At 46.5% G+C, this 24,929-nt stretch overlaps 1 protein-coding gene across 1 annotated transcript in view; it reads left to right on the top strand.

The window, feature by feature from the left end:
• Window positions 1–19,416, top strand: part of LOC147653172 (uncharacterized) — a 28,377-nt gene extending 8,961 nt beyond the window's left edge. Inside the window, exons 2-14 of the mRNA XM_086889675.1 lie at window positions 1,000–1,062; window positions 1,999–2,119; window positions 2,372–2,689; window positions 4,241–4,285; window positions 10,283–10,327; window positions 10,475–10,561; window positions 10,854–10,898; window positions 11,011–11,097; window positions 11,311–11,392; window positions 11,697–11,748; window positions 11,976–12,111; window positions 14,695–14,790; window positions 19,160–19,416. Coding sequence (XP_086745801.1) covers window positions 1,028–1,062; window positions 1,999–2,119; window positions 2,372–2,689; window positions 4,241–4,285; window positions 10,283–10,327; window positions 10,475–10,561; window positions 10,854–10,898; window positions 11,011–11,097; window positions 11,311–11,392; window positions 11,697–11,748; window positions 11,976–12,111; window positions 14,695–14,736 — 1,095 coding nt within the window. The 5' untranslated portion in view covers window positions 1,000–1,027 and the 3' untranslated portion in view covers window positions 14,737–14,790; window positions 19,160–19,416. The remainder of the gene's footprint in view (window positions 1–999; window positions 1,063–1,998; window positions 2,120–2,371; window positions 2,690–4,240; window positions 4,286–10,282; window positions 10,328–10,474; window positions 10,562–10,853; window positions 10,899–11,010; window positions 11,098–11,310; window positions 11,393–11,696; window positions 11,749–11,975; window positions 12,112–14,694; window positions 14,791–19,159) is intronic.
• Window positions 19,417–24,929: the final 5,513 nt, after the last annotated feature.

The following is a 24,929-nucleotide window of genomic DNA, read 5'->3' as shown; positions in this document are numbered from 1 at the left end:
CTGGAAGAAACATGGAATGACTTCTCTCTGTATGCGCTTCCAACTTCTCCCACCTTCATTTAACTTGAAATTCAAGTGGGCACCTTGTTCTTTTAAGGCAGTTTATTTTCCAGCCAACATCAAGGATTTCATGACCGTGAAAGGGAAGAAAGATGGGGTGTTTGTTTGCTTCCAGATGTGTCCTCCAAGCTTAGTGTGAGTGTCTATTCTTAGGTTTCCCAGCTGCAGGAGAAGGTGGGGGTCTGACAGGATTTCCATCTGCAGTGGCCCGTGGCTGGCAGAATGGTTCCGTGCTGGTGCCTTGCCTGGTTGTTAAAGCTGTGGCCTAGAGCTCTGCTGCTTCACCTCTTCCCCCAAGTGTCTGTGCTCCTGTTGCCCTAAGCGGGGTGGTTCACAAGACTTCACACAATTCTCCTGTTGCCTCCTCATGCCCAGCGAGAAATCATTCTGTTCTCTCCGGAGTGTGAGATGCTGCAAATGAATGTCACACCCTGAAATGTAAATGTTTTCCATGCTATATCCACCTGTTTGAGATTGTTTACTTCTGCAGATGGAATCTTGTTATCTTTCCAACTAGAGCTGTCTTTTCAGGGCTTTTTCTTGCCTGCCTTTTCATTCCTTCCCCTTTCCACAAAAGCTGCCATTCATGTCAGGCCCATTTGCTTGTGTAAAGGCAGGGTTCCTAGGGCACTTGTATTCTTAAAATGGGAGTAAACAGCCCAGAGCCTGGAGCAGTGGCCTGGTCTGTCATGCTCCTGGCCAGATCTGGAGTTAAGAGCTGAGCTGAAAGGCAGCATCACTGCTGGGGGAAGGGCAAAGTGCATCTCTTGGTTCTGCCATTCTCAGTTTCGTGCAATCCCCATGTTTGCCTGCTTTATGTTTAGGAGCACTGCAATGACTCCCAGTTGTGCAGTCCAGGCTCTGAGTCCCTGGAGATCTTGAGCCCTGCTTTAGGCCTGTCCTCGTGCAGATGGTGAATATCTGTTTGGTCTCTTCCAGAGAAGCTGACTCAAACGGAGGCTTTGGAATGGAACCGACTCACAACCAGATCAGTGACAAGAGGTAGGAATTAATTCAATGTAATCTTGGCACTTGTGAAGTTGGATAGGCAAGGAGAATCTCGGAATTGGATGTATCGAACAGACTCGGCAGTAGAGTAGAAACAGATACCTGCATCCTCTGTGCCTGCATGCTTTTCCTTCTCCAATGTCCACAAATATCAGAACCATAGTTTCACTCTTTCTTCAATAGTCTTTCACAGAGCAGGGACAGTTTAAAGGACGTGGTTTCCTTCAGTGGGGCACAGCTTTATTGGTGTTAGGATGTAGGGCTGGTGGAATTGAGTACATGCATATGTGGCTGAGGAGGAAGAAGAGGATTTGATGTGGACTTTTCTTGATGTCTGAGATCTTCCTTCTAAATGTGTTGATGGCATGTCTTTAAATGCAGCTACATGATTTTCCAGGTACACAGCTTTCCAAATATCCATTGAAAGTAGAGAGTGAGTTTCCATGGCGGTTCAGAAAGTGGACAAAGTTCAGTCCTTGAAAGTGTCAACACGATGAAAAGAGAGGATTGTCTTTGATTCTCAGGGGGAGAGTGGGGTGAGAGGTCTGAAGGAGAACAAGCATGGCATTTTCTGCCATTGATTATTGCAAGTGGATTTGGCCGCTCATGTGCTCATCATCATCCCCAGTGACTGCTTCTCCATTTGTATCACAAGGAAATGGGGGGACAGTTTTTCCCTTCCCACCTGTCTTGGTGGCTGGGATCAGGTGCAGCAATCCCTGAGGAGGCTGCCTGCTGTCCCTTGTGTGTCTCTTTGCTCTGGGACAGAGCACACGCTGAGCAGAACTGATCTGTGTGCTGTCAGCATCCCGTGCATTTCAGCATTGCTTTGGTGCTGGACATGTGCCCTTGTGGGAAAGCCCCAGGTTCTGCACACAGCATAAACAGGGGTCAAGTGTTAACTCTCCTTTCTCTGTCTCGGGCTGGAAGCTGCAACAACAACAGAGATTTGCTCCGCTTCCTGGAGCAAGAGAGGCGAAGGAGGCAGGTGGCTCCAGAGGAGAAAGATCCATTCCTGGGGAAGACTCCTCTCTTTGCCAGACCCTACAAGGTAATGGGAGTGGGCTGAAGGTTGTATGGAGAGGAGGAAGGAGGCTTGGCCTGGGAGAGGAGAGCCGTGTCTTCTGCATGGGCCGTAGCAGACTTGAGCCCAATCCCTGCAGACACAGCACATCTTTCCATCTGCTTCACTGAGCTTGCCTGACTTCCTTTGTGGGGATGCATGGTGATTCCATGAAGATACTGAGCAAGGTCTCTTGCTTGGGGTGTTTGTGACATTTGCCCCTCTGTTATTCTGTTGCAGACCTATAAAGAAGATGAGCTGTCAAGGCGCATTAAGAACCTGCTGGGCGATCAGGACTCCAAGGTGCTCCTGAGCCACGAGTCCCCTCTGAATCCCATCTGGATTCCAAACAAGCCCAAAGCCCAGTCACAAAGCCACAGTCATAGGCCGGCCTCCAGGAAGACAAACCCCTATGAAGACAGATGGAGGGAATGCTCTACACAGTCACTGGAGCACGCACCAAATCCTGAGAGGAACTATGACAGCCATGACAGTCTCTCAGATCGAGGGTCAGAAGGCAAAGCTCCACAGTGCAAAATCCTGCCTGAGCCTGTCAAGGTGAGTGCAATTGTTGAGGCTCTCTGTTGTTGGCAGTCCCTCAAGGCCAAGGGACCAGCACACAGGCCCTGCCTGCCTCGTGGCTCAGCCTCCCCAGAGCTCCAAGGCACTTGGTTCCCAGATGCATTTTGGGGTTTTGCCAGCATCATCCTTCAGCACTGGGATATTCCCGTGGCCTACGGAATGTAGGTGCCCACGGTGCTGAGGCAAAGCAGCTGGGCTGGGAGAGCCACAGAGATGGTTTTCAAAATGTGTTTGACCTTTGGAAAGAGGAGGAAGAGCAGAAGGCTGCAGTCAGCTTTTCCAAGAAAAGGGTACTTGATGGGATGTAAAGGATTGTAGGCAATATCTTGTGGAAAATGAGAGGATGCTGGGAGAAGTAAAGCAGTGCAGGAGCCATTCCTTAGTGCAAAGTGCCAGAAAGATCAAGCTCCATTTTGGGCCTCGGTCTCTAGGAAGATTTGCAGAGTGCTGCAATCAGCCCTCAGGCCACCAGCAATGGGCAGTGTTTGTCCTTGCTGCTTGGAAGCCCAGTTCAGGAGTATCGGTGTGAAGAAAGGAGCAGGGATGCTGCATCTTCCTTGGAGTGTGTGCTGAGGGAGGGGAAGGACGGAGTGCCCAGAAACAGTGTTTCTGAGAGATGAGTGGAGTCCCTGCCAGGTTCTGCCATCAGCTGGGGGTGGACTCAGCTCTTTGGGGCAGCCCAAATCCAACTTCTGTCCATAGTGTGTCTCTGGGTGGCCATGGAGAAAATCCACTGATCCAAATCTGGCTGCTAAATTCAGTACTTTGCCAAGAAATGAGAGAGTGAGAAATGGTAGTTGGGGATTTGGAAATCCGGTGTGGGAAATGTGAGGATGTCTAAAATCAGCCAGAATTTGCATAAACTCTGGCGCACCTTTCCGGATGTGTCGAAAGTCAGCGTCTTGTCCTGACTGCTGTGGAGTTCAGAACAATAAGGAGTCTCATTTGATTTGGGTCAATGGCAAATATTCCTCTTTCTCTACAACTGGCTTAAAAGAATTGGGAACTATTATTTCTGACATTTTTGTTGTTGTTGTTGTTTTAACAAAGGAAGCTTTTTCAAAACTCATTTAAATGCAGAGGGAGCTGGTGTCTTTGAAGGCAAAGCTTAACTGCTTCAAAGCTAAATGCCATCAAGGGAGAAGACTGTACAAACATAATTACATAACTGCAATAACAGTAATGAAAAGAAAAACTAGTAATAGTAGAAGTAGTAGCAGTAGCACTAGTAATTTGTAGTAGTAGTTGAAGAATGGAAACAGTGTTTCGCAACTAACAGGTTCCAAAGGGAGCACAGACATTTTTCCTAGAGGAAGAGGAGGTGACTGTGGGGATTTCAGCTGCCTTGCTACCTGCTCTCAATTCCCAATTCCCCTTCAGATGGGCCTTTTCATTCTTCTAGCATTTCATTTGTAATGGACTTGCTTGACATTTGTAGAGCTGTTGGTAAGCAAATGCTGGCTGAGTAGATGTCAATTAGTAAAAAACCCAAATTAACTCTTTCTGCCTCTCTTGTTCTTGTTTCAGAAAGAGCAGCCCACTGATGTGCCATCTACTGAAAAAACTTTGAAGGTTGGTGCTCTCCCATAATGGATCTTTGTATTTGCTTATGTTCTGCACACATGAAGGAAATGGCTGGGGCAAAAGTACATTGCTCAGCTGCTGTCCACCCAGCAGATGTTGCCCTCCCTGAAAATGTGTTTTGGGGAGGGCTGAGGAGAAGCAGAGATAAAAGCTGTAGTTGTAAGATCAGCCCTCCTCTCAGTTTGTGACTGTAGTAACACTCTCTAGAGCACTTCAAGAGCCACACTGACAAGTCTTCCCAGGTAACCAGAGCCACTCCTCCCTCTAGCTGGTAGTTGCCTTTCCTGAGCTCCCCTTGTCCAAAGGCTCAGGCCTAGCTATCTTGTGACTAGGCTTCCAAATTCCCATTGCTACCAAAGGGAAACCAGCCCCATGCTTTCAGGGCCATTGTGCTTCTCAGTGTTTCTGAGTGGGCCAAAGTGGCAGCAAACTTCTCTTTCCTCTTTTCCACTGTTTTCAGTAGGCTCTGTATTTGTAGAGCTGTGCCATGTTTGAGCCAGAGGAGGCGGAGGAATGGAAAATGCTTAAGGGACTCACACTTTTGTTACACTTGTGAACTCTAAATGTGATGTTTTGCATGAACATTTGAAGCATGTCATCTGTGTGCAAGCACCAACCCCATTTTCTCTTGATTGTCAGCAAAAGCATTCAGGAGAGGACACCTTAAATACTGTCACTGTTCATGTGTCCCCCTGAGACCTGTGTAGCAGCACCAGACATTTCTTGTCCTCTGTTTCCCTTCTGGACTTTGTCAGTAAATAAAACTTCTTGGACTTCTGGAGCCTAACCTGAAAGTGTTCCCCTTGTCCTTTGGAATCATGGTCTGGCTCTCGTGGGGTTTTCACTCCAGGCTTAGTCCATTTTGGAGCTAAGAGATGAAACTTTGAATGAATATGCTGAATGATCCTCCTCTGCCAGCGGGATCTCTGTGGCCTGGAGTGACTGATTTCTGTTCATGGGTGTTTTAAGTACTGGCTCTCTATGGGAAAAATTCCTTCTTAAGTTTTCTGCTTGTTTCAGTCCTGTCGTTTTCTTATTTTCTTCCTTTGGGTTGGTCTCAGTGATGAACCAGTCTTTGATAAGACAGTCCTGTAGTGCTGAAGCCTGGAGAGGGAGGAGGAGGAAGAACCAGTGAGGCTGCAGCCCATGATCTATGGCCTGTGTGCTGGGTGTCCAGCATGGGAGAGGTGACTGGGGAACAGGGCTTGGCGGCTTGGCTCTTAGGATACATCCTGTGAGCTGTGCTAAATGGGGGAGAGAGATTCAGGCAGAGAAAGGATCCTGGGAAGCCTGATCATTGGGGCCTTTGGCTGAAAGCTCATCCCTTCCTCCTGTTTTAGGTGAAACAAGAGCTGTGGGGAGACTCCTGCCCTGCTGTGGAGGCCTAGGTGCCTGTTGCAGGAACATGTCGACCCTGGTGGGGACAGCACAGGACAGCAGGCACACCCCTAAGTGTGGGTGTGGAAAACCTTTTTCCCAGGGCCTTTGCAGTCACATGTTGGTGCCTTTTGCGTTATGGTGTTCTAATAGTTTGTGGAAATTAGTGTCACCTTCGTTCAGCCCCTGTTTCATGTCCCCTTCCAAGAATGTTCTTCCTTCTCTTAACTCCCATTGGCTCTGTTTGCTGCATTGCTGCACCCCTGTGTTGTGGTTTTAAATCAGTAACTAAAAAAATCACTAGAAAACATACTTATTTCTTGCTGTGAGATATGGATTAGAACAAGAGCAAAACAGGCTTAAAACTTAAAAGGAATAAAGAGAGTTTATTGACAAAACTATAAGAATAAGAACACCAGAATAAAACTTCCAGAAAACTCCTTTTTCCCCACTACCCAACCATTTCCTTGTTCACATGACAACACAGAGACAAAAAACTTTGGAATTTTGGTGTTTAAAAAGTCCCCATTCCTGCTAGAGTCTTTTCATCAGTCTTTGTAGAGAAAGAGAAGTCTTCTGCTAATCTACGGAGTTTCTCACAAGAAAACTATTTCTGTTATAGCTTTCTTTTTCTCTGATGCCAGCTGCCCGGAAATCTGTCATCAGATTTTCTCCTCCCATTTGATGTCCTTCTGAGGTGTTTTATGGGTCCTGATTCTAGGGATGTCATTTTTAAGGATAAGTTATTCAAAGGCATAAGTTCTCTTCATCTGTCTCTGTGAGCTTCCCTGGAAACAGAATTTTTCTCTTTGCCTCTCAAGGCCCCAAATCTTCAACTACTACTTCTCCTCACTCTGTTCCAGCACCTCACTGTATCACAATCACTTTACTTTTTGCTCAAAATCCACATTCTGTACTACTCTATTCCTCCCAATATACTCTGTCATTAATTACAGAAGTCTTTTCAGAACACTATTGTCCATCCTCATAACTTTAACAGAAAAATATTTCAGCTTAATTAAAGCATCACCTTATTCTCTACCTCTTCTGAAGAGGTAGAGAATTCTTTTCTTTGCTGTCTCTAATAGTTTATCAAGTCTCTTTACATGTTGATTACTCTCTTTCTCTGGAAAAAAGGATTAATCTGCAAATCTCATCTGGGTGATGAAAAGGTAGAAATCTTACCCAGGCTTTGTAGATGGTTCTGTGATCTCTGCCGGAGCAGCGGCTGGAGTTGTCTGCGATGGAAGATTCTTCATTGCTGCTCTGGAGAGTGTGGTCACTGTCTCAGCCCCCAGCAGAAAAAAGCTTTTTTCTTTCTTTACTCGTCAGTCTCTGGTGAATTCAGTCACAGCAAAAACTGCAGCCAAGCCAGGGAGCGGCCTGGCCCGGCCTGGGCCCGGGAGAAGCCCTGCAGGCCCCATCTCCCGGCCGGGAGCCGCCGCAGGCCCAGCCCAGATCCTGCCTGGGCCGCATGGGCCGGGCAGGGGAACGGGAGGCCAGCTGGAGCTCTGTTACCTTTCACAGCCAGGAAACAAAGAGACAAAGAAATTCCCAGGCTTAAGTTGGTGTTCACAGGTTGATCTCACGTTTCAGTGGTCAAAACTGCTGTTAATTCTTAGAAATGGCCAGTAGTTGGCCAGGAGAAAAACTCCCATCAGCCTCCGGCAGTTTTAACTTCATTAGGTGTTTGTCTTTGTTTTCTTAAATGCCAGTCTATCACACCCTGTTATCCCAATCCATTCTCCCGGTCTTTAGCCACTCCCTGCAGCATTTTCCCTTGTCCCTGTTGGACCTCGACCCTCAGACCTATCCCATTTGTCCCTGTGTTTAACCTGTGCCCTGAGTCCGATCCTGTTCTCATCCCTGAATTCATGTGAGGCTGTTACCCTTTGAATAAACAGTCTTTGGATACTCCAACAAGGACCTGTCCCTTTGTCCTGGGTTGATTATGATGGTAAATTGTATCCCCATTCGTCCACCTAACCCAGACACAGGTTCTGTATTCTTAAAATTCCATCTGAGAGTAAAAGTGAGTGGAAAAGAAGCACCAAGTCTGTTATCAGACTGTACTTGCTCCCCCCGCATCAAGAGTTTAGACTACAGCACAGACAGACAACAAGACACAGATCGCCTTGGCTTTCCAACTAGCCGGAGCAGAGAGGTCTTCCTGGACTGTTTTCTTTCCCTTTATCAGAAACGAATCGAACCTGCTCTGGACTGGGGACTCGGGGGAGCACCGGGAGCTTGCACCCGTGGACTACCGGGAGCCCAGCCCAGGCAGCGGCATTTTCCAGCGCCAGAGGGACTGATAACAGTGCAAACACCCACAGGAAAGAGACCCTCTGAAGTTTGTCATGTCTTCTGAAGGGCGAGAGGTTTTGTAATTTGATATCATTCATTTTTGTGCTGGGTAGTGCTGTGCCTGTGAAATAAACAGGTTTTTTCCACTTCTCTCAGAGAAATCTTCCCGAACCGGTTGGGGGGTGGGGTGAAAAGGGCCACGTGGGTTTGCTTCCCGGGGGGGAAGCCCCACTGGAGGTTTTCTCCCAAATTAGCAATAAACCAGGACACCCTTCCCTTTTATCATCAGCAATTTCTAGCGGTGTTCTCCGAGCCCTGAGAATGCAGGTCGCACTCACGGGTTCCTTGCGGCACACGCAGTAACACCCTGCAGCGACCCTGACAGTGAAGAGGTCCAGAGCAGAAGAAACTCTGCTGTTCTTCCCTCCTCCTGCTTTGAATTCCATCTGAATGAAAGGCTTTGGCCTCAGGTATACTCAGGTGTACTGAACAGCCACATGCCAAACTGGGTTTTTCCAGGGACTTCCCTGGACATCCCTTGGGAAAGCCATTTCTTCCAGCCCAGGCTTTTGGATCATTGAATGTCTAAGGTGCACATCACCTGCAGGTGGGAATTCCTTATTGACAGCTTCTTTTCCTGGCAGCACTGAAAATTGGGTCTTACAGATGGAACAGGCAAGCAGATCCAGTGCAGAGGGAATGAATTCACAGGGAATAGGCATGCAGGGACTCGCTTGGCCTTCACAGAGATATTGAACAGCCCTTTCCCCTCTTTTCCAAAGCAGAACCTTCGCTCTCCAGTGTCACCACAGTCTCTTTAAGGTATCTTTCCAAATGAACTGGGAGAAGCCTTCAAACTGCAGCATCCATGATGCTGAGATGTATCCCATGTCCTCTTGTGCCAGGTTTTAGCTCTTCTTCCAGCCCCTTAACAAAGGGGTTTGTAAAGCCAACTTCCTTGTTCATGTCATGTGGGAGAGGCTTGATGACAGGGCCCAATTAGGAAGTGTCAGTGTGCATAAAGGAACAGAAATGTGGCATCTTTCTTGGAGTGAACTTTAAAAGAAGAGTCCAAAAAAAATCACAACCGATAAAGAAAGAAAAAAAAAGCAAAAAGAACACAAACAAAACCCCAAACCAAACAACACAACAAAACCCAAAAAACAAACAAACAATAAAAAACCACCAAAAAGAAAACTAAATCCATAAAAAAGGCCAACTCCAAAGTCAAGACAACCTGAGGTCATCTGCAGTTTTTGCCATGTCAGGTTCCAAAAAGCTGAATTTCAGAACAATTCAAGAGCACTTCTGTCCTTAGGGAGAAGGACAAGGCATCCCGTGAAGCTGCCTGAAAAGAGATGGAGGGTCTGCTCTGTCTTGCAGGAGCTCCCAGTGTGGGTGCTTTCCTTGTGCCAGAAATGCTCCCCAGAACCAAAGCAACCTTGCAGAGCTTGTCCATAAGCCGGGCTGAGTTTGAAGTTTGTGCTCTCTGGTTTAGTCCTTCAGAAAAGCTCCTGTGCCAGAAGGCCTGACCTTTCTCTGCACACAATTGCTGTGTGTAATAAGTAGTAGGATGTCTTTCCAGGAGCCCAAGTGATGATGGTCAAGGTTTTGCTGAGCAAAAGCTCAATCTTGGCAGGAGGACCCAGTTTGGAGCCAGCCTGAGTTACAAAAGCAGGAGCTGTGCTTTGGACTGGAAGCCAAGCACCAAGTGCACTGTGCAAGGGTTGCATTTTAGCCAGGGTGTATTTTTACTTCAGAAGAATCAGTCTGATGTTGTTTGGGTGAATGACAAACACTTCTCCTTCTCTAGAATTGAAGTAAGAATTTCTCTAGAATTGGGAACTATTATTTCTAAGCGTTTTATCTTAACTACTGAAACTTTTTGCTCAACTCTTGGAAATGCAGAGGCTGCCTGTGCCTTTGCAGGCAAAGCTTAGCTGCTTCAAGAGCAACTAAAGAAAAGTGATATTTTAAAAAGGGAGCAGCCTGCAGGAACATTCTTTCTTACTACAGTAATAAAAAGTCAGGAATGGAAACAGTGTTTCCTGACTGCCAGGGAAGGCAGACATTGATGTTGCAGCAGGTGATCTTAGCGGCTTCAGCTCTTCCTCTGCCTGGTCTCTGCTCCTCACTGCCTTTTAGATAGTGCTGTTAATCCTTACTGGCATTTCATTATGCATGGACTTGTCTGACCTTTCTAGAGCAGTTGGTAAGGAAATGTTTGCTGAGTACATGCTTGTTTCCTAACAATCAGTAAAATACCCAAACATACTCACACTGCTTCCCTCTTTCTTCTTTCAGCCCATCGTGCACATTTATGTACAGTCCATTGAAGGAATATTGAAGGTGGGTGCTCTTCAATATCAGATCTCCATGGGGAAGCTTGTGCAAATCCATGAGGAGGTGGATCCCTCTGACACTGGGAAGGGTGAAACTCCCCCTGTGTGCATCAGCAAAAAGTGCTGAGAGCTGTTTCTCTCCCACTCTTTCCAGGAAATGAGCAGCTGCCTGCCACCTCTCCTGCCACCTCTGCAGTCACCTGCTAGAACAGAGACTTGCAAATTTCCATTGCAGGCAGAGGTGAGAGGTGTAGGAGTAGTAGCAGTAGTTTAGACGTGGCAACAGTGTTCCCTGACTGCCACATTCCAAAGGGAATACAGACATCTCCGAGGAGGAGTTGACAGCTCTGTCCATGCCTGCTCTCTGTTATTAACTGCCCTTCAGATGGGCCTTTTCATCCTTACTCTCATTTTAGGACTAATACACTTGCAGGACATTTCTAGAGCTGTTGGTAAGCAAAGATTTGCCAAGAACCTGCCAATTACTAAAACACCAGAATAAACTCCTCCTGTTTCCCTCATTCATGTTTCAGGAAAGGAAGCCCATTGATGTGCCATCAATTGAAGAAATTTTGAGAGTGAGTTCTCTTAAAAAGCAGATCTCTGTGTTTGTTTATGTTTTGCATTTATTAAGGAAATGGGTGGAGATAAAATAGAAGTTGAGAGCTGCTTCTCTCCCTGTCTTTCCAGGAAATGAGCAGCTCACTGCCACCTCTCCTGTCACCTCTTCAGACGCCTACAAGAGCAGAGACGTGCAGACTTCCATTGGCAGGAAAGGTACCCCAGCCCATTTTTGCCAGGGCTTCTGATCAATGCCAAGAGATCTTTCTGCTTAGCAGAAGTTCACTTCAGCTCTTTGGCAGCTCTTAGAATGTTTTAAAACTATCTATTCAAAAATGCACGTGCCCCTAATGTGCCATTAACACAGGTTTGGTGTCAGGAGATGTGGTGTTAAGGTACATGCTAAGCTACTTTGTCCTTTACTTCTAGGAATCCCAACCTGATGGATCTGCAGCACAGAAACAGAATAAAGAGAAATGCAAAGGAAACCCAGTTCTTTCTGTGCTGACAGGTAATTTTGTGTGTTAGATGTGGCAGAGACCATCAAGCATTCCCACTGATTAAGCAGTGTGATTTCCTCTGCTTTGCTGAACAGGGATGAATTTAGGAATGGCTCAAGAAACTGTAAGCAATCATTACGTAGAACTCAAGGTAGCAGCTCAGCAGAGGACAAGCACTATTTAGTTAGGAAACTCCCATCTGGGGTGATGAACAACCTTTTTGACAAATACCTCCTGGAAGAGAGTGACTCTCTAATCTCTTGTTCAGAGACCACAGGGTAAAGAAATGCAACCTTTTCCTTTGTTGCTTTCCAGAGCAGGCAGGCAGAGCGTCAGGAAGGTTGCCGAGTTCTCAGCCAAGAACATCGTAAGTAAACAGACCGTGTTTCCACCTCTGCCGGGCAGATACTTGAAAGAACCTGGAATGAACAAACATTTGGGTTGTAAGTCAGATTTTTCTCAGAAAACCTCAATGCAGGGAATTTTCCCCAACTGAAGAATTATTATTTCATGATCTACTCATGAAATTGTTGAGGTTGGAAAAGATCTTGAAGAGCTTAAGCAAACAGATTAACGTGACACCATTATCCCCAGTGGCCACCGGCCTTGGGATTTGCAGAAGGAGAAGGTGCCCTTGTCTCCTGGAGAGAAGTGGCTCTCATCTCCAAGGAAGCCAGACTTGAAGAGGAGAGCCATGAGGAGTTCAGAGCAGTCCCCTGGAGAGAGGAAGGTGAGAGGGGCAGGGGGAGGTGGATTTGGACAATGACCAAGGTGGTGTTTGAAAAACCCAAGTGGAGTTTCCACTTCATACGTTGGCACTAGAGCCATGATTGATCTCTTGTAAGGGTGTTATCAAACCTGTAAGGGGAATGTTCCCACAGCTGATTCCCATTGGTCACCAATGCCCTTCTGAGAAAATGGAAAGCCTTGTAAGCTGTTGTTTTGTGTGTTTTGGTGCTATTAGTGTTTTCTTGGGATCCTGGTTTCCTGAGAAAACAAAACCTCAGCTGTCCTCTGCCAGAGGAGGTTTTGGCAGCTTGTGGCTGCCCAGCCCCTGCCAGCACTGCTGGGTTTCTCTGGGTTTCAGCCCAAGCTGAGCTTTGTAGCTTGGTGGAGGCGCCTTCTTGTGCTCCTGCATCAAAAGTAGTAGGTATCTGAAGCACTTGGCAGATGGATAAATAGGCAAAGCACTTGTTTGGATTTCCCTGGAGCTGCTGTGATGCCAGCAGTGATGCCTAAGAAGTGGCTGTGTGTTGGAGTCCCAGGCACAGAAAATGTCCCTTTGATCTGTGCTGACCGGCTCCGGCACTTGAGAGAACACTGGCTTGGAATTAAGACCATGGAGAAGGCTTCTAAAACTGAGTGGAGGAGCTGGGAATGTCAATGTGTGAATTAGATAGCATTATGTTAATTCACTGGGTGAAAAAGACAGTTTAGAGTTTGAGATGTAGTAGTGAATAAGAGACAAGGTATAGGTTCTTGGGTGTTGGTTTGTCTTTGCCTTTCTTCTTTCTTCTCCATGGTTTTGGCTGGTATTGGGTGATTGGATGGAAAGGTATGCAGTGCAGAACATGGGTGTTTGGTTATTGGGTTAAAAGTAAAGATAAATGAGTTGGAATTTGATAACTGGATGGTTTATGCTTAAAAGGCCTTGTGGACAGAGCCCACATTCTCTGTTTGTAGCTTGTAGGTTAGTGTGTGGAAGTACTTACTATCTGTAAAAATGTAAAGTAGATAAGGTAAAACAAACATCCTAAGTCTGAAGACAAAAACCGTCTCTCTGCTCATCAATCCTCATCCTGGGGAAAAGAGCTGAACCCTTTGACATTTGGTGCCCCAGAGACTTTTACAGCTGTGTGTAGTCAGGGGCTTTGCAGAGACCCCTTTGCAGAGTGCCTCAGCCATTGCAGTGGCTTTCCCTGGAATTCCAAGACAGCCCTTCATTTCAAACTCGGAGGTGGTCGTTGCTCTCAAGTGTTTTTTGGGAAGCTGACTCCCAGAGTCAGTGCTGACTCCCAGACAGCACTGGGAGGTCAGGTGCACAAGGAGTTGGCTGCAGGCCTTGCAGTGATGGGCACTCCCTGTGGACATTGCAGGGCCTGTCTCCCTTTCTGTTCCTCCTCCCAGAACAGGTGGCTCAGCAGGGCCGGGGGAATAACTTTGCTTCCTGTGTGGGTTTTTTAACTTTGTCATTTTCTGAGCTTCCTGAGTTAAGAATAAAGAAGAGTAGGGAAATGGTGAGGAAACTGGAGTGAGCCCAGAAGTTCCCCCTCTTGCAGAGCAGGGGCAGAAAGGGAAGCAGGCAGTCAATCTGCCACTTCTGCTGCTGTCTCCAAGAGCCAGGAGAGGAACTATTTGGTGTCTGGCATGTCATCCCTTGCAATCTCAGTGCCTGACTGCAGGAAATCCCAACTCAGAGCCTGTATCCCAGACGTGAGTGCAGTCTGGAAGGAGAACTCCTTGACAGCAGCCTTGTGGAGAAGCTGCTGAATGGTTCCTTGTGTGTCTGCACTCCGGGAGGGACACAAGAAAGTCTTGGGATGCTTCTGGCTATCAGCAGTCATGCTGTGGGTAATGCTAAGTGATAAGGGCACTTTCTTTTACATTTTCTTGACTGGTAGCAAAGGATTCGGAAGTTTCTCATTCAGGTGAGCTGATGATTTGCACACTGGATGCTTTAGAACCGATGCTCTAAAACCTATAAAAAGTTTTCATTGACTGACTCTTTTCCTTAATGCTTCCTGTTCTTCTGGAAGACAAAGGCAGCAATTTTCACTGCATTTTTACAATTTCACCCCTCTCAGATTTTTAGTAATAACATCAGAAGCCCCTGCACATCTGGGCTATCTGAGGGATCTCACTCACCTGTGACCATAGCTTTTCCTTCCCATTGACGGGGGGTATCCCAAAACAGATATGCTTACAGGTCCTGACTTTGCCACCAGGAGTCTGAAAACATTTCTCTACAATCATGATGGAGTGGGAAAAAAAGACCCACCCAGAACAGATGAAATGTTTATTTTCAGCAATGGAAGGGCCTTACATTTTATTACAATTATCAAGGAGGTGCTCAGGAGATCTGTCCTTGCCATTAGAAAACATATCACCTATCCAAGCAAAAGAAGGTGAAATGTCATTTTCGGTTACTTGCCAGTGGACGTGAAATCCCTGCCTGATGTGCTTGGGTTTCCACTTTATGAGTTCCAGTGTGTTATTTTTTCTCTTTTCAACCAGAATCTTTCAAACTGGTCTCTACTTTATTTGAACTTCAAGGACCTGACTGAATTTTTCCTATTTTCTTTCTTCCTGTTAGAGAGAAGACAACGGGGATTTTCCCAAAAAGAAAAAGAAATGAAAAGAATCCCAAGAGATGTCAGCTTCCAGCAAGCAAAGGCACCAACAAACTGAAGTGAGTATGCAGTGCTGGGATGCCAGAAAGATGTGTAAATCTAAGTCCCTGTTCAGAGGGGTAAGACAAAGAACTGTATCTCCTGTCCTGATACTCGGGAGTTTGCTTCTACCATCGTGTCCCTCCTGCCACTTGAAATGCTGCAGATTGGCCTTTACAAGCTGGAAGCAAGCAGTGCAGAAAGCAGCTCTGTAGGTGTAGGTGGGTAAGGGCAAGGAGTCTTTCCCTTCTGACATCCTGTGAAAGCACAGAGGCGTTGGGGCTGATGTTTGGCTGCAGGAAGGGAGGTTGCAATTGAGGTAGGAATGGAAGAGCTTTAATTCCTGCCTCCCTTTTCCCGAGTTAAAATGAGCAGCCCTCTTAGTCATGCGCTGGCTTTTGGAGTGGGAAGGGTAGGAGGTGCTTTTGGGCAGAGAGAGGGCTCTGGGTCAGCTTGGGGATGGTGCTGTGCTCTGTGTCAAATTGTCCTCTGTGCAGCATCAGCTGTGCCAAGGCAGAGCAGCTGGAGAGCACGTGTGCAGTGAGTAGGGACCAAAGCATGGGAAGAGTGTGTCGCTCCGATTGGGAACGGCTAGGAAGGAACGACCATGGACTCTCATGGGAGTCACGACACGAGAATTCCTAGTTTATTGCTTCAGCCCTGTCTTATAGACAGATACGTGGAAAAGTACAGAAAGGAAACTCTTATTGGTTAACAAAGTACTACACCACCATCATTGGTCAGGGGCACTCTGCCCCCCTTGACTGTCTCTTGCAAGGAGAAACAACAGGTTGCAAAACAACACCTGCAAGGCTGTTTAGTATCTCTGAGAATTGTTTTAATTCCTTCTCATGAATTTCCCAGGCTAGGCTTCAGTCAGGCCTGAGAGCTATGTGGCCTGCAATAACTACAGGCACACTGGTTCAGATTTAGCATCCATAATTCACCTTTTTCGCTTAGGAAAAAAAATAAAAATGTACTGTGTTTGTAATTTTCTGTTGGGCCCTTCAGAAAAGGAACAAACACAGCACAAGAGGTTTCTTTTACTAGAAATTGGAATGGATGCTGATTTAGAATTAATTTAGAATTTTGGTTTATGTTTTGGTATTTAGGATTTGTTCTCCTTGCAAGGATTTGATGGTTGAGTCTAATATTTCTAATTCAGTGAATTAATACACACACTATACAAAACTATATACAACATTGTTAGTCTGTTTGAATTGACAGTCTAACATGTCAATAGAGTAGTTTGAAAGAACACCAAAGTGATAAAAACAATGCACAATGCAATTTATATGCAATTTGATCCCCTCTTCTTATCCCGCTTTTTTTTTTTTTTTTTTTTTTTTTTTTCAAATACAATTGAGGGATTTTTGAGGGATTTATAAAGTTTTCATGGTTGCTGTTATTGTTCATCGGGTTTGAACAGTAGTTCATGAATTTCAGGAAGGTTTAGGGAATTTGAAGTTACTATCTCTTCACGGCTGTTTGTCAGCTCTGTAAACACAAAATTTAAAAGATACAAAATGAGTTAGTTTTGGGTCCCGCAGGGACTGCAGGACTCTGGCACGGCTCAGGCCGCTGGAGTTGACAGACTTCGTCGAGGTATTTTTTTGGGTTGGTGCAGCAGGTCCCGGTGGAGGGCCTGCCGCTGTCTTTCTCTCCCCCCGCCACCTTTATGGGTGCGGGGGGGCTGCTGCTAGAGCTCAGATCGGGAGCGGAGCACGGCAAGCGCTCTCTCTCCCTCCCGCACCTCCCTGCTGGAGTGCGGGGGGACCGTGAGGGCGAGCCGTCCCGCGCACGCGCGGGGAGAGCGAGGTCGCCGGCCCCCCCCGCCTGCGCTTTCTCGCCGGTGTTTCGGACGCGCGGGGGGGGCGATCTTTGCCACGGGCCTGGCCCCGGCTCCAGATTTGGGTTTGAGTTCGGGTTTTTCGGGGTTTTCGCGGCCGGCGGCGGCGGGCAGGCACGGGGGAAGGCGAGGCTGCTGCTTTTCTTCTCCCCGCCGCTCCTCCGCCCGCGGTCGGCCGGCGGCCGGCCGGACTCCGGCTGGTGGCGGCGGGCAGGCGCAGGGGGAACGCGGTTGCTGTTTCCCCTCCCCCCGCCGCTCCTCTGCCGGGGGGAGCCGCGTGCCCCGCCGCGTTGGTACACGGGGGGTTTGCTTGGGCAGGCCCGCCCCCTCCCTCGGTGGCGGCGGCCCGCCGTGTTTCGGAGCTGCGCTCGGACTCTCCGGCGGCTGTGGCCCGCGCGCCGGGCGCGGGGGAGCTGAGCGCTGACTCTCTCCCCCTCCCCCGCCGCGCTGACGGGCTGCAGCGGGGATGTCTGTGCTTTTGTTCGCGGCACAGAAGGAAGAAGCTCGGACAGCGCGGAGGCGCTGGAGAAAGGAGGTTCTGCGGCGGCCGGCGGTGGCACTTTTGGCGCCGGCGGAGGCTCTGCGGGTGGCACGGGCGGAGGCGGGCAGTCTCCCGTTGGCAAAGCCCGTGCGCCCAGCTCCGCGGATGGCGGCCGCTCAAACCTCTCAGGAGAGGGAGATGTCTGGGCTGCGGGTTGCTCTCGCTCACCGCTAAAGTCCTCCGAGGGTCTGGGCAGAGCTAAAAGAGCACTATGCAGCTCATCCACGGTTTCATCTCCCGGTCCCTTATCTTGTACAAAGGAGGCACTCCCGGCATCTAAGTTTTTCCTCCCGGTTTCACTGTCCTCAGACTGGCTCCGTTTCAGCGCTTTAAAAAGCACTCCCCAGGTGGCTGCTAGGCTACACACGCTGATATCTCTGTTCATGAATTTTGACCGTAAATGGTTCTCTATTGACAGCCAAAGTTCGAGATTAAAGGCATTGTCCATAGTTATATTAAAACCTTGCTCTTTAACCCACTGGAATAAAGCACGCATGGCATCTTCAGAAACACTGAGTCCCATGCGGGGCAGGGCATCCTGCCATGCAAGGTAGGCCAGCTGTTCATCAGCTGGAGTGCAGTCCTTCATTATGAGGACTTTATCTTGGCGGCTCCGCGAATGCAATTAAGCACACGCTAACGGCTCGGACCCGGGGATTTTGAGCTCTACTTCGCCAAGATATGCCGTTCCAAACCCGCTCACTGGCAGGGCTCCACTATCCCGTTGGTTTCCAGAACCAGCTTCCTCTTGGAAAGCCCGGGAGAATTCCACTTACCCCTCTAGGGGGAAGGGCTGGCTTTTTCCCGCTCGCTGCTTACCCTCAGGGGATTAGCAGATCACGTCGGTTGCTTTCTGACCTCAGGGGTCGGCTGCAGTTTATGTCGGGTTACCGGACCTCAGGGGTCGGTTCAGCATCACGTCGGGCGGTCACCAGATGTCGCTCCGATTGGGAACGGCTAGGAAGGAACGACCATGGACTCTCATGGGAGTCACGACACGAGAATTCCTAGTTTATTGCTTCAGCCCTGTCTTATAGACAGATACGTGGAAAAGTACAGAAAGGAAACTCTTATTGGTTAACAAAGTACTACACCACCATCATTGGTCAGGGGCACTCTGCCCCCCTTGACTGTCTCTTGCAAGGAGAAACAACAGGTTGCAAAACAACACCTGCAAGGCTGTTTAGTATCTCTGAGAATTGTTTTAATTCCTTCTCATGAATTTCCCAGGCTAGGCTTCAGTCAGGCCTGAGAGCTATGTGGCCTGCAATAACTACAGGCACACTGGTTCAGATTTAGCATCCATAAGAGTGGGTGCTGAAAGAGGGGAGAGGACTGTGCCATGCACAGCAGAGTCAGGCAAGAAGTGCAGCCTCACACCTGAGCCTTCTCCTGGGGTTGAATTTCATTCCTGATGCTGCAACCTGTGAGCTGGGACTCACTGCTTGGTGTGTTCTTGGAAACTTTGAGAAGCTCACTAAAAGTGATGTCAATGAGCTGGGGTGAAACAAGGTGGAGAGCTATCAGGTGCTGCTTGTTGCTGCCAGAGTTCACACTCCTAGGCTTGTGACCACTATTGGCCAAAAGGAATTCCTAGAGCTGCTGCTATGTTTTTGATTGTACAATTTAGCCATTACAAATATTGTGTTTTCCTGTGGTGCAAGCAGTGGGGAAGACTCAAGAGCTGTAACCTGCCATCCCACGGGGCCTTTGCAGTGTCATTTTCCATAGAACACCAAGTTGTGTGGGCCCCTCTGGGCAAAGGGATGCATTGCCATGATCTGCTGGCAAACTTGCAAAAGAAAATGAGCAGGATGTGTCTGGTAGAAGGGCAGAAAAGCTGTAAGAATGCTCTCCATAAAGAGACAGCTGCTGAGAGTCAAAAGGCTTTGCAGGTCCTCTTGGAGTAAAGTGACTGCAGTCATTGTCCTCTGCCATCTCGATATGCCTGTTGGATGAATCCAACCAAATCTTTTCTCTCTCCCTCCTTTTGTTCCAGCCTTTTCTGCTGAACAAAGCCAAGCAAGATGACCAAGAGCCGGCCTGCCCTCATACACTGAATGAGGCAGAGTTTGCAGTGACCCAGACTGGAACCCAAGGGCCATATGTGGTTCTCCAGGATGTAAATAGTTCCAAGTTCTCTGCTCCTTTGAAGCCCTAGGAACAATTTTGTTGTTTTTGTTTTACTTTATAGTTCAATGCAAAGAAGCTGCATCATATTTTTGTTTCAAATACAGTTGTAAGTTCTTTTGGTTACCTTTGGAAAGCTTTGTGGTTGCTGAGGGGAATGCGTTTTTGCCTTGCAAAAGAAGAGATGGGGGTGGTATGTGCCATGAAAATGAAACTGTGGTGAGAAGGATGATATCCCAAAACACCAGTCATCCCAAGAAAGAACTACCTCCCTTTTCTACATTGTTTCATGAAGTGGGAACATCTAGAGAGATGCTGAAATGAAGTAATTCTTTGCCATGCTTTTGTGCTTGCTCCAGTTGCCTGCCTGTGGCGACTCACACAGCCACGTTTCCCAGCAGTCTTTTGAATGCTGCCGTGAACAAAGACAAGACTCACAGGGAAGTTCCTCCTGGAGGGGAAGAACAAGGATTCTGATCACTGATGTCTGAGCATGTGGGGCATCTGCCTATACCTGTCACCCCCAGGCTTTCCAAAGGCCAGGCTGCAGAAACCCTCAGGGTTAACAAGCACTGACAGTGGTTCTGGCAGCCAACGCTGCTCTCCCGTGTGTGTTGTTTGAATTCCACTCTACAAGGGCTTCCTTTTTGGGGGGTTGAGAAATGCATTTAGAGTGCAGTGATGAGCATCTCACCCCAAGACTCCATCTAACTTCCAGAAAATCATTTTAAAATCTGGTTTTCACAAACCATTACTTGCCATTTTCTAAGAATTACATCAAACATAGAAAAGAATATGCAATTAAATGAATATTGCTTTTCAAATTCATATTTGGTTTCATGTTGTCCATATCTAACCACTTGGATACAGACAAAGAATCTCCTTCAGAAATATCATGGGTTCTTTCAGGCATAGCTGATTTTAATTTATTATGTAATCATCTTTCTTCCATATTTCATCTAGAATTTCCTGAGGATTTTCAATCCTATATTGCGGTCAAAGACAGCATTCATAAAACACTGAATTCGTATGCTCAAGTACTTCCAACCAACAAATTGCGGAAAGGTGAATTTAGCCACATTTTCTGTGTCTTCACTCCCAGGTTAAAGGGACAGGAGAATAGGAAATAGTCTCAGGTTGTGCTGGAAATATCAGGAGATTTCTCCTAGGAAGACTTTCAGCTTTCTTCTCTGCCCAAAGCCCTGTAAGCCCACAGCACGGTGCCATAGAGAACATCCCAAGTAGACTGGGAAATGCACTGGTTTTAAGGGAAAGGCAGACAATGGGCCTGTTCCATGTTCCATACACTTCCCGATGGCTGCCAAGGCACACGGGGCTGCAGGGACACGGCGTGTGCCAGGTGGGATTTGGTGCCACCCAGGTGCCCTCAGCCCCAGGCTGGAAGGAAGGGATCCAGGCCCAAGGCACCTGGCCCTGGCCCCTTTCCTGGCAGCCCCCCACCCCGGCTCCATGGTGACCACAGGCCTGGCCCAGATCCAGGCGCCGCTGGCAGCTTTCCCCTTTGGCCACACACAATTTCCTCACCCTGCGTGGCACCAGCAGCTCCTGGGCTGCCTGCCTGACCCCTGTGCTCCTCCAGCCTCTTCCTGGGCATATTTGAACCCTGTTGAAAGCCAGCCAGAGAAAAGACCATGGTGCCAAGAGAGAGTCTCAGGGAAATTACCCATTGGGAAGGATATGATGAGGGCAAGAAGCAGGAGCAAGGCATCAGCAGCAATTTCTCACAGCTGCACGGTGAGCCAAGGATGCCTCCTCACAAGAGCCAAGTGGCCAGAGCTCCTCAGGACACTCATCTGCCCACAAAAATTGGAACAGCCAGAAGTCTCCTGTGCACACCAAGGAGACGATTTATCTAAGTACTGCAAGGCCAGGAGGAAATACGCCTTCATTCTCCCTGGAACCTCAGCATTAAGCTTGGGAAAATGAGACATGGGAGCTTATGTCCTTTGAAACAAAAGTGTACATAGGAAGAGGATGAAGTAGGACATTTGAGAATGAAACTGAAAATGTGCCAAGTGAAGTTAAAACTCTGCTTTTATTACCAGTGACAGTAGAAGTTCAGACTGGGAAAGTAGGATAGGTAGGAAAGAGGCTGGGCAATAGGTATCATGTCTCTGACCAGGGCTGGCAGCAAATGCTGCTGTTACTGCTGTGGTCGGAAGCCCTCCTAAAGAGAAATTTGATAGGCGATTCCCTCATCTCTCTTCTAGAAAAGTTTCTTTTGCAGATTTGCAGTGTGACGATAAAACACAAAAGAATACTGTAGAGCTGGCAGGTAGGAAGAGCATCTGAGCTGAAGGAATCTGACCTCATGAAAAAAATCATCTGGTAATTACTTTTCAGCACAGCCTTGAGGAAATCATCTCCTTGACTTGTTTAGGAGTTCTTCTTTTAATAAATGGAATGGATTTGTGCTAACTAAATGGTAACTATTTGGAAAGTTATTAATAAAAGCAATCAAAAGAATCAGTGTTACAAGGCAAATGTACCCCTTGTACCAGGTGTCAAATTGATGTACAGGATGTAGTTTGGAAGGTAAGTGATATCCCAAGACAAAAACGGCCTTGAGATCGACAAAACTAGAACGACTTTAGGCATAGGGCCCAAAGTTCATCAAATGCAAGACTGGTTATTAGAGTTACATAACACAGCCCTTTGTACATATGTGCAAACCTGTGAGGCCATTGAGAGGACAGTGAGGATGAGTGTAAGCCTTCATCCAAAGACCACCAAAAGGAGACTGGAGACCTCCTAACAACAAGTGAGGCATGCGCCGTGAAGGAGAGTGACCTAAAGTCAGAAAAATGGAAATAGGAGGAAACTTATGGGAAACATTAATGAATATGTATAGGCATAGAGTATATAAATTCAGCTTGAAGTGCTTTGTTTGGTACATGAGGAAGGGTGGGGAACCCCCTCCATACCTGGTCGGTTTTGTATGTGAGGTGGAGTGAGAAACCTTCTCTGTACCCCACTTGGTTTTGCTTATGCTTTAATCATACTTAATTACTGCCAAATTATATATAGAAATTGTATTTTTTTGTTAAATTGTATTATTTTACTAAACTGTATTCTTTTATCCAAATTTCCTACTCAATTCACTAAATTGTATTCATTTTTAATTTAGCTGTTATTAACTCAAGGGACCTAGTTGTCAAAATTCTAATTTCATTTATACCATTATTAAATTAGGAATTCTTGGATATCAGGTGTACCTTATCCATGTGTCCTGGAGTGACTTTATCTTTAAGATAACTGAGAGCTGGAGAAGATGAAGCTGCTGGAGGCTGATGGGAGTTTTTTCTCCTGACAAATAACTGGCCATTTCTGAGAACTGGCAGTGGTTTTAACCATTGAGAAGTGAGATCAACTTGTGAACACCACCTTAAAATGTAAGGTCAGGGCTCTCTTGTTCTCTTTGGTTTCCGGCTTCTGATGAGGTAACAGGGCTCCGTCAGGCTGGACAAGGCCGCAGAGGGCGGTGGTGGGGAGAAAAGGAGCCAGCTGGCCTTACTTAGTTTGCAGTTTCTGCCTCTGAAATGAAACCTGACGCCATGAACATCTGCAGCTTTCCAAGACTTTAACACTTTTACTACCTGGATGAGACTTAATGATTACTCCTTGTTCCCAGAGAGAGGGGAAGAGAGAGAAAGAAGGGTAATCAACGTGCAGAAGACATCATAAAACCGTCAAAGACAGTGAAGAAAACAATTAAGCTTTAGATGGGGAAGAGAGAATAAGGAGATGCTTAAAGAAGCTGAAATATTTTTCTATTAAAGCTATGGACATAGACAATAGTGTTCTGAAAAAAACTCCTTTAATTCATGACAGAGCATATTGGGAGGAATGGAGTGTTCAAAGTGTGGATTTTGAGCAAAAAGTAGAGTACTTGTGATGCAGTGAGGTGCTGGAACAGAGGGGGAGAAGTAATAGTTGAAGATTTGGGGCCGTTGAGAGGCAAAGAGAAAACTTCTGTTCCAGGGAGGCTCACAGAGGCAGACGAAAAGAACTTTTGCCTTTGAATAACTCATCCTTAAAAATGACATCCCTAGACTCATGGCCCATAACACACCCCAGAGTGATGTGAAATGGGAGGAGACCACTGATGGCAGATTTTTTTCTGGGCAGCTGACATCAGAGAAATAGAAAGCTATGAAGAAATAGTTTTCTTGTGAGAAACTCCATAGATTAGCAGAAAAAGACTCCTGTTTGTCTACAAAGACTGATGGAAAGATTATAGCAAGAATTGGGACTGTTGTAAACACCAAAGTTTTTTTGTCTCTATGTTGTCATGTGAACAAGGGAATGGTTGAGTAGTTGGGGGGAAAAAGGGTTTTCTGGAAGTTTTATTCTGGTTTTCTTATTCTTGTAGTTTTGTTAATAAACTTTCTTTATTCCTTTTAAGTTTTAGGCCTGTTTTGTTCTTGTCCTCATCCATATCTCACAGCAAGAAATAAGTAAATTTTCTAGTGATTTTTTTTGTTGTTGCTTTAAAACCACAACATTTATTTGGTATGTTGGCCGAGAAAATGAAATTAGCAAATCTAAACCACTACACCATGATATGTTGATTTTGACTTGTTTAGATTAATGATTTCTGTTTGGCTAAGATTATTTTAAACGACATTTCCATTCTGATGGATTCACTCTTGTGGAAAAAGTCTCTCCCACATGAGGTATTTCAAGAAGTCCCTCTGCTTGAAATAAACATACCGAATGTATGAACGATAGAGATTTTTTCGGTTACTGTGATGATTTGGATTTTTGATACCCATATATTAATGTTATAAATGCATATCATATTGTTGGCTTTTTGCAAATATTTAAATGAATATTGTATGTATAAGATTAGAAAATTTTGTTGTATTCATATAATTTCCTTTATTTCTACTATTGATGAAACTTAGAAATAGTGGTATAATACATATATGTTAGGCTATGGCATAGTATTAAAACAAAAACTACTTTTGTTTGTGTAACCCAAAGACTGAAAAAGATAGCTAGAGACCCCCTGCATTCTTATCTTATCCAGATGAAGACAGCAGTGACCAGGGCTCTGGGGGAGGAATTTATTGCATTTCTGTTATCAGGCAATGTAAAACTGGATGGTGCCAGGAAGATTGATTTATTGGAAAGGGGACAAGAGAAAATTAAGCAGAAGAAGACCAAAACTCCTAAAAAAAATGTCTGAATATGTATGAGAATTTATGGATATCTCGTAGGGTTCTGTTTTTATGGGACAATCCTTTGTTAGTAGGATTCTTGGCTGAATGAAGAGACACCCAGCCAGATCTGTATACTTGATTTTATTTCCATCTCCTAATTGTCTTTTTATTAAATTTTTAAATTCTGACAAAAATATGGGAACCTCGTTTTTCACATTACCATATAATTTACACTTGAAATTCTTCTTGAAGAGGCCCCAGTCCAGGGGCACTCCTGTCTGCACAGGGACACAGGCTCCCTGAGGTTTCATCAGTACTCAAGGCCCACAAGACCTGTGCATGTCACATCATTGAATTTCTTGCCAGGTTTTCTCACAGAATGACCCGAGCCTTTGGACAAAGCAGCTGCAGCTGTGGCCCTGGTCCCTGAGGGCTCCCTCAGTGGCTCCTTCT

This window comes from Cyanistes caeruleus, chromosome 5 (genome assembly GCF_971803275.1).
Source record: "Cyanistes caeruleus chromosome 5, bCyaCae1.hap1.1, whole genome shotgun sequence".
Classification (NCBI taxonomy): Eukaryota; Metazoa; Chordata; class Aves; order Passeriformes; family Paridae; genus Cyanistes; species Cyanistes caeruleus.
Note: the sequence above shows the minus strand (reverse complement) of the source record. Positions and strands in the feature narration are given on the sequence as shown.